This window comes from Emydura macquarii, unplaced genomic scaffold (assembly GCF_026122565.2).
Source record: "Emydura macquarii macquarii isolate MOO-44397 ecotype Brisbane River unplaced genomic scaffold, CSIRO-AGI_Emac_v2 contig_2292, whole genome shotgun sequence".
Lineage (NCBI taxonomy): Eukaryota > Metazoa > Chordata > Testudines > Chelidae > Emydura > Emydura macquarii.
In genome coordinates, this window is record NW_027132429.1 from 54,333 (window position 1) to 70,230 (window position 15,898).

Below are 15,898 nucleotides of genomic sequence, written 5' to 3' on the forward strand. Positions count from 1 at the left end.
GGTCCCTAACATATATGATAATAATAAAAAAGGTGCTATGGTAATACGCATAATAGATAATAATAATTACTGGACTCAGTGCAGAAATGACTGGATGAAATCCTATGGCCTGTGTCACATTAGGTGATCATAATGGGCCCTTCTGGTTTTAAAAATCTAGAGTACTTGCTATGAGGATTTTGGTTTTAAAAATCTAGAGTGCTTGCTATGAGGATTTTGGTTTTAAAAATCTAGAGTGCTTGCTATGAGGATTCATGGGACTTGAATCCACATCTGCAGGCCTCCAGGCAGGGGGCACTTTCATGCCGCCACCAGGCAACCTTGGCAGAACCATGGTCAACATACCTGGGAGACCAGTCACTGTAGGAAGTGCTGTCCATGGTAGAGAAGACTGGAAGGGATCTCTGATTGGTCCAGATCTACTATTTAAGTCTGGAGAGAACACCAGTAAATCATCTGTGCAACAAGGCAGATCCCTGACCTGCTGCTGATACAGATCTTGCTTTGTTCCCTGCTCCCTGATTCCTGGCTACTGACTCCATCTTGACCCTAGGCTCTGAACCCTGCCTACCAAATCCAGCTCGATCCCTCAGGCCTGACTGCCTATTAGCCTCTAACCATTGAACCTGACCACTCACATCCCAGTACCTGACATTTTCTGATTTTTGAAGTTTCAAGCTTCTAGGCTGAGAAGATGGGGTGTGGTTGGGGTTTTTTAGGAACTTACCACCATCTCACTGTGGATCACAGGGTTATCTTCTTTGAAAGTCCCATCAGTTTTCTGCTTTTCCAGCCACAGCCACCTCACAGCCCCGCAAATTCCTTGGTATTCAATAGGCACTAGTGTGATAGCCATAGCAAAGACCTTTGCTATATATGCTGTCAGCCTAATGGGTCAACATACAATATCAATCACTTGTTCTCAATCAAAGAGTCACAGCTAACATTTGGAAATCCTGGCAAATGAGGATCTGGCATAAGGTTGTACTTTAATCCTCTCCAAAACTCTAATCTAATGTTTTTTCCCTTGCCAACCCACTGCAACATGAAATTGACTAGTCTCAGTGAGTTAAGTGATTAAATTGACTAGCCAAAGGAACTGATAGATGAAATTAACTAATATGTAGCTAGATAAACTAAAACAAAACAAGAAAACTAAATAATATACACTAAAAGGCCCAGTAACTATCTAAGGAGGACACGCCTCTCTGCCAAAGGGCGGTTAGAATAAACTGAGGGGGTGGTGACATTTTGTTGCCCTTTTATGTTCTCCAGAGAGGAGGAGGAGAAAGACCATGAGGGGTGCATGTGAAGCCCCTACTGGGCACTGCTTTTAAAGCTTCTGAACTCCTATGCATGGGGCACAACCACGCTATGTGGGAGCTACGTACAGGAACTCAAAGCACAAAGGTTTCCATAGCAATCTTTCATCCAAATGCTAAACAAGTATGAATCCACATAGTGTAGTGAGATGACACCCCAAAGGTGGTATAGCTGCAACAGTGAATTTATGTGCTGTGAAAACCTACCCATTGAGAACTGGATTGAGACCCACTTAACACATCTCATATAAACCAGGAAACAGCCATCAAGTACTAATAAGCATTAGTTTCTACTGGCTAAGACCAGATTCAGATGAGTAACCTAAACATGAGAGGTCCTGTATGCCTTTACTAATCTCCTAAACCACCCAGGCCCCCTCATTTCATTAACATCTGGGCTGGATTCTCATTTACACTAAGGCTGCCTTACATTGCTCTGGTAGTGTAGAGGGGCCTTAAAGTAAGCGTAAATATAATTAATGGCCACTGTAAGGAAACCCTTTACACTGCCAGAATAAAATAAAGTGACCTTAGTGTCAATGAAAATCAGACCCATAATCTTTTACATTGGTTTTGAAGAGGAGACTGACTTGCTCTGTTTAAAATCTTGTCAAGTAATAGTACAGCCCTTCAGTGATCAGGAAAGTGTTACAAGACAGCTGTGCTTACCAAGTGCTCGATGGCCGGTTTATGATAGCTGCATAGGAGTGGTCAGGTTTTTTAAAAGCTAACTGCTGTGTGTAACCTGAAAAAGAGCAAGAAATATCTAGGAAATATCTGTCTAATTTTTAACCACAGGCTTTTACATGGGCAAGGCGGTCATCCAAACATAATTGAGGGGGCACAATCAAACCGAAGTATCACACCCTCTGTGCTGTCTGTCTCCCCACTGAAAACTTTCTGTGATGCTTTTCTCTTGCCTCACATCTGTGTTGTCTCTCTTCCTGCCTTTCCTCCTCTTTTGTCTTCTGCCTGTGTGTCTTACCTTCTACATTAGATCTATCCTATAGGTGCTAATAATAACAGACCAAGAGCCCACCCAGCTCATGAAGCTCCTGAACTGAGCACTCCAGCAACCAGGATCCATGTTACTTTTCATTCTGCCTATGAGTTTCTAATGCACCCATCACATCTAGACTCTGCTCATGGTGCACACAGAGCCATGACCTTAGCACTGCACAAGAACCAGAGACAGAAAGATGCTTTGTAGGAGGAAACCTAAGAAAAACATAAGAGACAATGTGGACAGTTCATTCTCCATGAGCCATTCAGTCTGTGGCCTCTTTATTGTGTCTGCCAACTGTAGCAGTGATTTTGATGTTGTGGACATCTGTCCCACTAGGAACTGAACTGAGACCTAGGAACTCAGTCCATGGAATAGCCATGAAAAAGTGAGTTTTCTGCAATTCCTGAGCTGTGACAGATTTGAACTGGCAGCATATGGGTGAATTGTTCAGTATTCAGCTACTATTCCCCTGACCAATCCTGTTGACATACAATAGCCAGATAAGGAATATCCACATGCTAGTAAAGAACATGAGCCTGTGTAGGGATCTGCTGTCTGATATGAGAACCTCTTACCTTGCATGATCAGATTGAGAGCGTCAGCCCTGCGATCCACTCCAATCTTCTCCCACTGCTCAGTGATGTCCAGGTAGTGGGTGGTGATGATTGTTGTGGACATCTTCATGATGTTAACCTCGCCATTGCCAAGAGGTTTCATGATGAATTGGTTCAGGCCAGTACCATCAATGGGTTCTTCTGTCAGCTGAACCACTGGCCTTCCTGGCCAAAAGAAGAACACGGTGTGTGAATTCAAGCAGAGAGCCAGGGTTGGTGAGGATGGCAGCAGAGAGAGAGAGCGTGACTCCTCAATGGGCAGTATAGGATTAATGATGTAATCCAGCAATGTGCCAAGTTCTCTCAGCAGCCACTGAAATCAAGGAACCCAGCATGCTGCAGGATCGGGTCCCTAGGACTGGATCAGTTGATCCAAACCTGTGTTCCGAAGGCATCCCCTAATACACCTCCCACCAACACAGTCCTTTCCCCAAGCCCTCATATTACATAAGTCCATACCTACTACTTGCCACTCTCCTGAAATCGTACATTGATCTAAATATCCTATAATAAATCCATGGGCACATCATAGCGGTCCCAATGTTGCATATCATGGGCATTCAGAACTTCATGGCTACAACAGGGAGAGAATCCAGATACTCCTGCTCCAAAAGCCACGTGAGCTAGAGGGTAAACGATCTTAGTGTATTAGCAGTATATGACATAGTTATATTCACATGTTCTGTCCTCTATGCTAGCTCTCTTCTGCCCCTTGCATACACCTCATTTATGAGCACATTTGCCATGGTGTTACTTACCTCAGCCATTAACTCTCTATATCCTGTTCTACATCTAAGCATAATATTCTTTAAAATCACAAGCTCTTGCCTTGGACTATGATTCTGGTCTGCGATTCTGTGTTTGGAACCATGTCATCTATATTTGCAGCTTCCACCTTCACTTCCTGGACCCCATCTGAAAAGAGTGAAAGAGAACCACGTTAAATAATCATAGCATTCAGCCTGACTGTTCCAGTGCCCTGGATGCTGCTACTGCTGCTTCTCAAATGTTACTCAGCAGGCTCTTTACATTCACGCAGAGTCCAAAATCGTGGGCTGGGAAGATGGAGAGGGCTGTTACAGTGTTTGCTATCCCTTTAAGGGCAGACCCGTGTCAGGCATAGGCTTGTGCGATGAATGTGGGAATTTTTTGTAATGTTTTTATGAACTATATATATATATGATTCATAGCACCTACCCACTTTGTATGGCTACCCATTGGGGCCAACAAGGAAGATAAAAGAGATAAGAGCTAGTGGGCTGAGCCATGTAAGCTGTCTCTGTCAGACATTTTAACAAGAGCTGACTGGTCTCTACACACATGAATGGGAGACCCTGAATTGACACTGGAAGAGTCAAGGACTGGGCCAGTAACACTTAACGACTGGGACAACCAAAAGCAGGCGACTTCCTCCAACGCTCTGCAGGGAAGCACAGTGAAAAGACCACAGATGGAAACAAAGGAATAAGGTGTCAAGGGACTGTCTTTTAGGTTGGTGTGGTGAACAGAAGTCACAAAGGCAGGAACAGAGAGAGAAAAGACGGAGCCCAGATAATCATGGAATGGCAAAGCCATTGAACCTATCAATCTGGACTCTGTTTTGAGCTTGTTTTTTTCTGTGCTAATCTCATTGATGCTTTATTCCAATTGACTAATAAATGCTCCTTTGCTTTAGAAAGCCTGCCCTGTGTCACTGCAAATACTTATGGAGTTGCGTTGCTCCTAAGAAGGCAAAGTCTCTGCAGGAATCTGAATTAAGGGGGACTCATTATAGGAGCTCACAGTGGGAAATAGTGAGTGCTGGAGCCCAAAGACCCAGTCCTGGAATTCTAGATGTGTGGCCTGCCCTTGTGGAAAAGTGTGAACCCCTGGATTCTGGCACACTAATGGGGTTACTCCCAAGAAACTGTTTAAAGGATGGGGCACCCACATCAGGCACAGGCCTGTTACTAATTTCAGGTCAGAATGGATGCTATAGTAACAGTGCATACTGGGAAAGGGGATAGGCATATAAGGAAGCTTGGTAAGAGACCTCAAGAGGGTAAGAAGCAGCTTGCGGGGAGTTCCAAAGAGAAAAGGGCTGCTAGTGGGTGAATAACTCCTCTCCTTGGGCACTATCTAAAGGCAAATCATTATTGTTACTTACTTATTCCTTCCCTAACTGGATCCAAGAGAATGGACGTGATTGTTTTCATCTGTCTTGTCCCTTCAGGCTAGAAAGAACAAGGACAAATGCTTTAAATACAGTGTCACTATAGGATGCTTTCAGTGATGGTGAGGAACACATGAAACAACAGTAGGAAGTAAGTAAACACCTATGTTGAGTCTAGGATTGGACCATGATATCTGGAGATACTAGGCACTCTCCAGTTCCACTTTAGATCCTATTTAAGAAGCATCCAGATCAGAATTCCTGAGGAAAAGCTGGATGTCACATTCACAAAACCAACTCCTGAGCCCAATTCATCCTCAGTGAAACTCCACTGACTTCAGCTGAGTTTTACTAGAGATGAATTTGTCTTGCACAGTCCTCAAGGTAAGACGGGGAGCATCTCACTGTTATATGATGTTTGTGTCTTCACTGAAAGGCTTCTCTATCCTCTGATCTTTCAGTGAGATTTCCCATCAAGTACCAAAAATATCAGACATTCTGTGGAGGAGAAGACCTAGATGGGAAAGAGACAGCTTAGAATTTTGGACAACCCAACCAAATATAACTGACTCCCATTCACCATGATCACACACATATGCTCAGGGCCATCCTAAGGATTTTGGGGAGAATTTAGTAAGATAATTCTTGGAGGACACCACAAATAACTGACTCATTGTACAGTAAAATTAGTGTGTGGGGCCTTTAAGATGCAACTAAGAGTCCCTTTAGAACTAGTCAATTATGCTTCTTTGCTTGGCTAATAGGGGTCATTATAGAATGATAAGAGGCACTCCCTAGGTGCACTGAGTCTGCATTGATTCCACTACCTACTGGTCCAATGAGCAAGACACTGGGCCTAATGAACTGAACCTTGGTCTCTTATGTGATGTCTTCTGGAGCCAAATGCAAGACCACCAGGCCAGTCTCAACCCTGCTATGCTTGCCACAGTGGAGGAAAGGAAGTGAGATGAAAATAGGGATGCGAGCGTTAATTTTCATGGTTAAGATAAAGCAGAGATTCCAGAGACCAGCCACAGTCTGTCCTCCAGCCTCTTGCCCTACAGTGGACAAAGGGCCATGACTTGGTACTTACCACAACGTTCAGCTTCTTTTTCACACCATCAGCCACAGTAGAGTGTGACTGAGCTCCTATGATTTCTATGTCGTGGAATCCCAGTTGCAGGGGGACAATCACAAATGGCATGGCCTTAGAGGACCTAGCTTTCATATTGAAGATCTGCTGATAGTTTGCCTTGGAAGAGGATGGACTGCAGAAAGCTGGGTTGTACATCAGCTCCATTTGGACCTGATAAAAAAACAGAGATGTGGCAGTCAGACAGAGGAAAATGGCAGAGGACGTCCCCCATGCTATGACAAGTTAAGGGCCCAACCCTTCTTATTGTTCCATGACTCTGCAATTTGAGGGTGCACAAAATCGAACAGGATTGGGCTCTACAACAAAGCTTAGCACTGTAATGCCTGCAGGAACTTTAGCATAGGGACTGTTAACCAAAGGATGCATAAAGTGGGGTTGAAACAGTTTAATTCAAATTCCGATAATGGGAGCACGTGGTCAGCTGTATAGTGTATGTATACAAGAAGCACATTATTGTATACTAAAGTGCTGGATTGCCAGCCACTAGAGAATGAAATCCTCTGTTTATCTACAGATCAGATACAGCATGGATAGTTTACCCACATGTGCTGGCCAATGAGCTTCAACCCTGATCTGGAGGGGCCATGGATAATGATGACATAGGATTTCAGCTTCCCCAGCCCATTAGTCCTTGGTGTTTCTGCTGAAGTTGCCAAAAAAGCGCCAAAGGGAGCCACTTGTGGTGGGGATACTGGTATTTTGAACATATTTCATTTTGTTGGATTTGAGGTCTTCCTCCCCCCACAATTCCATAAATACAGACAGATCTGGATCTTTTCCACCTAGCACTCACTGTGTTTTATCACATCCACCTGTCTGTTAATGGTGCTTGGATGGGTAGAACAGCCAATGTCCTGTAATTAGAGCTACCATTGGAAGGTATTTAAGCTGACATGACAATGTTGCAAAATCTTCTGCTATGAAACCACCACCTTATTCCCACACAGGATGCCAATCAACTCTCAGACAGGTATAACTGTCAGCTGCTACATAGTACCTGGGCTATATATGACTTAGTGATGCCCTGAAAATTTTAATGTGTAAACTTCAGGAAAGAATCTGTGTGAAACATCAGTTTTGATTGAGACACTAGGCTGACACTACCTCTGAAAAGGCCAATAGATCAGGGAGACAGGAAAGGGCGAAGGTGATTGGGGCACAAGGAAGGGGTAAGAAAATATGAGACAAAAATGGAGATGAATGGAAGGAGTATGATAGAGAGGAATTGAAGAGTAGGTGTGGCGAGGAAAGGGCAAGGAATTGGAGAAGGAAAGAATGAGAGTTTCTTATCTCTACCATGGAGGTTGGGAGAAGGAAAGAGAAATCCACCTCCCCAATAGTGCATGTGCATTACAGGCTGACTTTTCATATTGAAACAATCTCCCTCAAATTTGGGGTGGAGGAAGCAGCTCCTCCTAAAAGTTAAAAAAATGAAAAACAAAGGCAAACCAGAAATACGTTAATTAATTAATTTATTTTAAACCTCATGATTTTTAAGCCCATCTTGTTATTTTAGGGTTGTCTGTGTCAAGATTTTTGAACGATTGGAGTTGGCCATGTTCTGTGCTTGGGTGTCCTCTTCCTCTAAGCCCCAAGTAAATTTCAGAGCCCTGTGGGACAGCAAGCTTACCTTGATATCCTGCTCCTGATAGTTGTGAAAAATAGCTTGGATTTCCACCGGTTCATTCCGCACTACCGAGTAGGGCAGCTGGAGGTCGATGAAGAATTCTTGTGTCACCATTATTTCATAGGGATCAGCCACACAGATCCCTGAACAGGTCAATGGGAAAGGACCCAGGGTCAGAAACAGGGCAGCATATACTTTAGTGATGAAACATGTTTGCTGTCTCATCGACTGCTCCATTTCACTGTGATATTTCCAGTGCTCATTGCAGCCTGGAGCGTGTTCTCCATTAGCATTCCTACTTGCACTCCCCTGCTCACCAACGAGTGGGCTGTACTCCTCACCTGTGGTCTCCGAGAGGCTCACAGCAAGCACTTGCCAGGTAGTGATGGAATCCTTCAGGAAAAGAGGCATCGTCTTGGAAAAGATTCTACAGGGTAAGAGAATGGCAGATTATTTTATAGAAAGAAGAAGCTGGTGCTTCATGGTCCTTCCCAATCCTAGGGTCCAAATAGACCTGTCTTAGAGATGAGATGTAAAACTGAAATCCTGACCCATTATGGTCAGGATCTTCCCTCTGAGTCAGTACTGAGCCAAAGCACCATCAGCACAGTATATGAATAAATAAGCTTTTAGAGGCAGCTGTCTTTTCGGGGATTTGTAAAACCAAATTCCTGACCCCTTGTGGTCATTAAAGATCCTAGGGCATTTTTTGTAAGAGGCAGGGAACTAGGTCCAGAGTATCTATCTACCAATCTGGTAATGACACTCTCTTTTAATGGAAAGAAGTGTGGTCTGGACATTTAAGCACAAGTCAGGGAAACAGGAACTCCTGAGTTTTAATCCTCTTCCTGTATGAGATCCATCTCTGTGCCTTAGTTTTGGTAGCTGTAAAATGGGAATGACCAAACCCCAAAGGGTGTTTCTGTGTATTAACTAGATAATAATGTTTGTAAAGAGCTTTGAACATGAAAAACTCTATGTGAATGCAAAGGACATTAGATTTTTCTCCTGGATGATGTCATGTCTTTTTATTTGCTCTGCACATTTTTGGGGCAATTCATAAATATTCTCCCTGTGGTTTCAATTAGATGAAATTTTTTTCTTCACTTCCTGTCCTAAGATGCTCAGTCATCAAACTCAAAAGTGGCCACATTTCAGTTATGGGTGAAGTGATTCCTATATGAAAACTGGTAAGTCCATGAGTAAATGGTTTGGGGAGACTTCTGGTGAAAGGCACTGACTTCAGTAGGGTTCTGCCAGTTTATGCTAGGGTTTTGACAGTGGAGCAAAGTATTGCAGGGAGCAAGGAGAGCAACACAGCTACACACTCTCACCCATCTCTATTCGGTGGCTTAGTCAGCTGTTCCGTTTGCCATAACCAGCTCTCTGGGAAAAGGCTTCTTGAAAAGATCTCTTCATTTGATAAGAAATCATCAAGGTCACCTGGGAAATCAAACCAGACCATCTGCTCAGCTTTCTTGGTTTAGCTGCCAAGTTTGGCAAACTCCAAACTCACCATTAAGACAACGATGCTGTGACATGTGATAGTGTCTGGACACTGCCACCCCAGAAGATTTTATATGTTCTGATGATGTAGCACGGGCAGACTGATGGATGAGTAAGACGCCAACCTCTTGTCTTCCCTTTACTTGGCTGCCTGCTTCCACACAGGCTCTCAGAGTGAAGGGCTATTCTTGTGACTGCTTTCCCCTGTGGCCAGCCTACTCCTGCTACCTGCTCTGTGATGTGCTCCTAGAGCACTAGTTTACCTGTGGCATAACACTGAAGTGGTGTGACACAAATGTCATCATCGTTCCATTATGTTCAAGCCCACCAGGCTCTAACTTGGGTGCGTGGTCAGAGAACATGAGCAGGGATGCTTCACATTCTGAACCATTCTCCCAGCCTCACTCCTTTGAGTGATATTACAACCCTGATACTTGCTTGATGTTTCCAGTGGAAGCTCCTGTTGCTTGTCCCGCATCATCTTGATATAGTTGCAGCAATTGAGGAATGTCATGTTGCACTGTTTCCCCTTCCAAATGTACTGAGCTCGCTTCTCACAGCTGTGCCCCATGGGGTTCTCATGCATCCCATCTTCACAGCATTTTTTCAGGTTCTCATCCTGGTACCATGCCACTGAAATGGTACAAACCACAGTGTGCCTGCTGCTGAGTCTCTATTGACTCTATTGTGTCTTGCCCTGAGACTTTTCTTAATTCTCTTCACTGTCTTCTGGGGATGAGCCAAAGACGAGTAAAAGCTGGTGGAATTTATACTTTCTTTCAGACACTATAATGTGTATGTTACCCCAGTTTAGACTCCCTCACTCTCACATCCCCTTACTACTGTGTAGCTACACCTTCTTATTCATCACTAAAGGTGTAGCAAGAAAAGTAGCTGACCAGGAGGATGTTAGAAAGTATATGTTAAAGCAGTCTGTCCCCTTTTTTAACTTACACCTTATTTCATCCCCTAAGGCCTAGTCTACACTACAGAGTTAGCTTCTGTCAACCTAACTCTGCAAGCATCTACATTAAAATGTAGCTCTCACCGATGCAACTCACCCACTATCCCCACTTAACTCCATCTCCGTGAGAGTCGTAGCACTTAGATTCATGTAGTTAAGTCGACACAGTGTCGATGTAAGCAGACACTGTGTTGCTTACATCGACTGTTGCTGCCTTTCAGAAGCCGTCCCACAATGCCCCCCCACTGAGAGTTACACTGGTGCAAACGTTCCTGGTGAGGACACGCACCGCCAACATGAGGAGCATAGTGTGGCCATGCAAAATGCAATTAAAATAGCGCAGTGGCTGTATGTCAATGTAACCTAGGTCAACTTAATTTTGTAATGTAGACTTGCCCTAAGTGTGTAAGTTACATCAACTTAGACTCCCTTATACAGCTGCGGCATAATGCATTTAAAACAGAGCTCATTATTTTTCTTCCTAAACCATCTCCAATCCCCACATTCTGTTACTTTTGATATCATCACCTCCCTCCCCCTTCTCCCAAGCACATAACCTAGGAGTCACCTTCATCTCCCATGTACAGCACTACAATAAGAAGTCATCTGCACTGGGGATGAGGATAGGTGGGAATTTTGCTTCTCTCTTATGTATTAGAAATTAGCCATTCTTGGAAAGCAGAATACTTGCCTGGCTGGACAAATGGTTTTATCAGGGATGGCAAATCCCATTTCCCCAATCTAACTTGTACCTACCTTTGTTTGCCTTAGAGAGCTGAATGGAGCGATGCCTGAATATTGCTGGTTGGGGGCACTTTGGATCTGCAGAAGATGACAAACAGCAAATGAAACTGTGGAGAGAGCAGAGTTTCTACTGAGACAACTGACAAGGGGGACAGTTAATGATCATTGTGCTCTTCATGCTGTAACAATAACATTCTGCTCATCTATAGTAACTTTCCTCAAGAATCTCAACACATGTTACAAAGGTCAATATTATCATTTCCATTTTACAGATAGAGAAACTGAGATGCAGGCAAGTGGAGTGACAGATCTGAATCACTTACTTAAAGGTGAAAGGCTCTGGAATCCTATTACTAATACCCTGAGACAGCCAGCGATCAAACAGTCATAGAATCATAGGACTGGAAGGGACTCAAGAGGTCATCTAGTCCAGTCCCCTGCACTCAGTGCAGGACTAAGTATTATCTAGACCATCCCTGAAAGGTATTTGTCTAACCTGCTCTTAATCTCCAATGTCAAAAGCAATTCTAGGACTGAGAAAATGAGCAAGGAATTTCAGCTCCACTTAGTGATACCTGTTCTTGTGGGTGTGGAAAGCTTAACATTTGTCACCAAGGCCAATCCAGCATCTGCAAATACACCCAGATTGTTCTTGCCACTGCCAGGCGTACAACCAATGTCGTTATTCTCAACAGCGTCCCAAATCTATGCGGAGTGGGAAAGAGTCACAGGACATTCAATTACTATGAGCAGTCAGAACCGTGGTTTTACCTCTTTTCTGAGATCAATCCTCCAGCAGCTCTATGCCCATTAGCCCCATTATGCAGCACTGGGCTCAGTGCTAGCAACATGGAGCACTGGGAACAGCACTGATTCAGATGGCAGAGTGCTGCCCACCGAGTCACCCACACCACCCTCTGCAGCTTTCAAGTTTCAAGCTATTTCTGTTGCCAGCTTCCTGGCTTTATACTAGCCCACACCTGCTCAGCTGAGCTCCATCGTCCAGTCAGGGATTGCTTCTCCAGCCTAAACCCCTCATTGTGTGGCCTATCATACTAATTGGCTCCATTCTAAGCTTTTTTCATCCTTTTGGGACTGGTGTGGGGTGAACATGCATCACAGGACCCCTTTGCCAAAATTGTCTTGGCTCATCCTCCAGGACAGAGATGACAACATCCTGACTGGAATGAAGACCAATCTGCCTAGATGATGAACCTCAGGGCAGTAGACTGAGGCAAACCATGCATGAAAAGCCTGGAGGTGCAGCCTAGTGTGAGAAATGACATAGGTACAAGTTGCTATGTGCCCTAAGAGTCTGAGGCAATTCCACACAGTGGTCTGGGGATGGTCCTTAAGGGATGCCAAAAGGTACTGAATAGTGTGAAATCTGGCAGGAGGCCCTGGCAGAGGTTGAGTCCAGGATGTCACTGATGAATTCTATCCTTTGTAGAGGTTTTAAGTTGATTTTCTTTGTTCAGTTTTAGACTCAAGATGTTGAATAGATGCAGGGTATAGTGGACAGCGACCTACATGTGATGTTTGGAATGGCCCTGAACCAACCAGTAGTCCAGGCAAGGATACACATAAACACCTCTCTTGCATTGGTAAGCGGCCACTACTGCAATGCATTTGGTGAATACCCTGGGAGCTGATGTTAGGCCAGTAGGACAGGACAGTGAATTGGTAGTGGTCATTCTCCATGATAAAACTCAAGGAACCTCTTGTGGGCAGGATGGATCACCATGTGGAAGCAAGTGTCCTGTAATTCAAAGGCAGCATACCATTCTTCCAGATCCAGGGAAAGGATAATCACAGCCAGGGACAGTATGCAGAACTTTATCTTCCTGATGTATTTTTTGATGTTCCAAAGGTCTAGGATGACTCTGAGACCACCTCTAGCTTTGGGAATCAGAAAATAATGGGAGTAAGGCCCCCTGTTCTGATGATGTGAGGGCACTTCTACCACTCCAAAAGTACATAGAGGCTGGACTTCTTGTCTTAGCACAGACTCGTGAGAAGGGTCCCTAAAGACGGACTGGGTAGGGGAGATTATAGGGAGGGGATAGAAAGCAGCCAGAGGGTATAGCCAGATTCCACCATGCCTAACATCCACTTGTCCAAAGTGATGGGCTACCAGGTATGAAGGAAATGGTACAATCTGTCCCCAAAAGGTAGAAAGAGCCAGTGAAATGCAGATTGTATCATACACTGTCTTATATAAAATCATACACTGATTTTAAGGCCAGAAGGGACCATCATAATAATTTAGTTTGACCTCTTACACAATCGCAGGCCTCAGAACCTCACCCACCCATTCCTGATTTAAAGACTTCAACTTACTGAGAATCCACCATTTACTGTAGTTCAAACCAGCAAGTGAACTGTGCCCCACACTGCAGAGGAAGGTGAAAACCTCCCCAGGGACTCTGGAAATCTGATCTAGTGGAAAATTCCTTCTCGACCCCATATATGGTGATCAGCTAGACCCTGAACAGGTGGGCTAGACCCATCAGCCAAACATCTGGGAAAGAATCCTTTGTAGTAATTCAGGGGACTCCCAATCTTGTGTCCCATCTTCATCTGTTGGAGATTTTTGAAAATAGCAAGATGGGCTCAGGAAAAACCTGGCCATGAGGGCCAAATGGTTGATCAGTACCCACATCACTGGTCAGCCAGAACCAGCAGGAGAAGGCTCCCTTCTCAATGATTTACTTGTATGAGCCATCAGTGATGTAGATTTGGATGCTGGTGACATCTCCCAAGGCATCAATAGGGCCACTGTGGGGACCGATATGGTACTGGGCCCCAGGCCTGTCTTGTCCAAGTGTCCCAATCTATAGCTGAAGTCCTCTTGGAATCACATGGTGAATATTGGAATGGGAACAGGAGGTAGCTCTAGACTGTAGGAGCATAGAGACACATGAGCCTAGAGAAAGTCAGCACCAAGCGAGAGGCAACCGCAGAAAGTCCCACATCAAGAAGATAAACACAGAGCTCTTCGGTATCGCTGCCAAAGAATTAGTTTCCTTTTCCTTCAGTGCTCCATCTGTACCCTTACTGGATCACAGATTCACAGACCCAATTCAGAGCAGAAAGGAGATCTCAACCTCTTTTTTGAAGAGGATTTATCCCTTGTTTCTTTAGAAGGAGATTTAGCTTTCCCCTCTAGCACTTCCCCCTGGCTCTTCCTACTTGAATCTTTTATGGTAGGTTTAACTGTGTGACACTTAAGAGGTCATAGATGCAGAGCTGGAAGGGGCTCTTTGATCCCTCTGACTGCTGGGTGTCCAAGACCCGCCACATGGAATGGCTTAGCAGCAACATTTTCAGTTTTGTTTCCCTTGATTTTCTAGTTCTTTTACAATATGACCTACCAGTACTACACTTCGAGGGGATTTGATATTCTCCTAAAGAGAAAAGACAGTAAGCATGGTCATCATTAAGGGGAAACACCCATTCACAAGATAAACAATTTGACATAAAAAACTTACGCTAACTTAAAAACTAAAGCCAATGGGCAAATGTCAATAACAACTATTATTCAAAAGATAGAGAAAACTAAGCTAAGTGCTGTGGATAGACCAAGGAGGAAGAGAATAAACTGGAATAATGGTTAGTCCTACACTGCCCTTTATGCCCTTGGTATGGGGGGTAAGGTTACTCAAGGCATATGCATGGACTGAATGGAACTGCTAGCAAAAACTCCAACCTTGGGTGCACGGGGGGCATGTGCACCTATGCTGGAATACACACAGGGACAAATACTTGAGGAGGAATCCCTGCTTTTACCAGACTGAGCCTTTTTTGAACTGTCAGGTGGAATATAAAGTGAAAATAAAATTCAACCTCATTTCAGCATGCTGCATGCTATAAAGCAACACAATTTACAATCTATATCACAATGTCTTTCATGGCCTACCTGAGTTTGTGTAATTGTGTGTTTGTTGTTCAGAAAATTGACTCCTTTGTCCACAGCCACCAGCGCGATGCGAGCTGTAGCATCACCTTCTATTTTTATTTTTATGAAGCTTGCTGACCTATGGATTCTATTGTCCACCTCAGTAGCATTTTTGACGACCAGCTGTTTGAAACAAAGTTTAGTGAGGGACTGTTTTAAAGCAGGAGTGGTTTATATCCTTCTTTTTCATAAGAAAATATTATATTATTTTTCCTTCTTATTTCCAAAATCATTATCAATGGCGTTTCTCCAGATTTACATTGACGTAACAGATCAAAATCTGGCTCAACAGTGTATCTGTACAGTTGCTCTTTGAATGTTTTTTTTCCTCTGGCCACAGTGGAAAAGTAGCTGTGTGTCTCAGGAAGCTCTGACCACCACTGTTCTTAAGGAACAGGACAAGGAAGTAGAACCCTTGAGTCTCTTCCTGATAATAGCAATGGCTTTATGAGAAAGTGACAGTTTGTATTATCACTCTAGCCTGTAGAGGATCAGAAAGATCAACCCACCGTTCCCATGCAGGTGCCTTTGACGTCTATTCGGACTGAGTCTGCCACAATCTCCTTCTGTCTTATGTGATAGTAACCCACAATGCGGAAAGATGGCATGAGGTCTGGAGTGATGGGCAAGGACATGGTCACCAAAGTTTGTCCAGCTCCCTTTGCCTGTCTTCCAGCATGAATGATCATCCCTTTATTCAGAATCTAATGGGGAATACGAGACATGGATTCTTAAAAATAATAAAACTTTGTGTCCACCAATTTTGCGTAGTAGGACTAGATCCAGTCATTTGGAATATTTTAGTTGTCCATTAAAACCTATAGAATAAATGCAAGGCTGCAAGACTGA

At 44.0% G+C, this 15,898-nt stretch overlaps 1 protein-coding gene across 6 annotated transcripts in view; it reads right to left on the minus strand.

Annotated features, from left to right (window-relative positions):
- The window catches only part of LOC137161279 (complement C3-like), an 82,664-nt gene that overhangs the window by 49,614 nt on the left and 17,152 nt on the right, over positions 1-15,898 (minus strand). For 4 of the 6 annotated variants that reach the window (XR_010922054.1, XR_010922053.1, XR_010922057.1 and 1 more), the window contains exons 13-26: positions 15,559-15,753; positions 15,011-15,172; positions 11,667-11,796; positions 11,104-11,169; positions 9,822-10,016; positions 9,212-9,320; positions 8,219-8,304; positions 7,881-8,020; positions 6,188-6,400; positions 5,089-5,155; positions 3,771-3,857; positions 2,904-3,107; positions 1,992-2,067; positions 728-887 (exon numbers count right to left, since the gene is read on the minus strand). Coding sequence is in view for 1 of the 6 variants with exons in the window: in XM_067560403.1 (XP_067416504.1) it covers positions 728-887; positions 1,992-2,067; positions 2,904-3,107; positions 3,771-3,857; positions 5,089-5,155; positions 6,188-6,400; positions 7,881-8,020; positions 8,219-8,304; positions 9,212-9,320; positions 9,822-10,016; positions 11,104-11,169; positions 11,667-11,796; positions 15,011-15,172; positions 15,559-15,753 (1,890 nt within the window). In the remaining 5 variants the exon portion in view is untranslated. The remainder of the gene's footprint in view (positions 1-727; positions 888-1,991; positions 2,068-2,903; positions 3,108-3,770; positions 3,858-5,088; positions 5,156-6,187; positions 6,401-7,880; positions 8,021-8,218; positions 8,305-9,211; positions 9,321-9,821; positions 10,017-11,103; positions 11,170-11,666; positions 11,797-15,010; positions 15,173-15,558; positions 15,754-15,898) is intronic. The other 2 variants (XR_010922055.1, XR_010922056.1) reach the window with 2 other exon arrangements.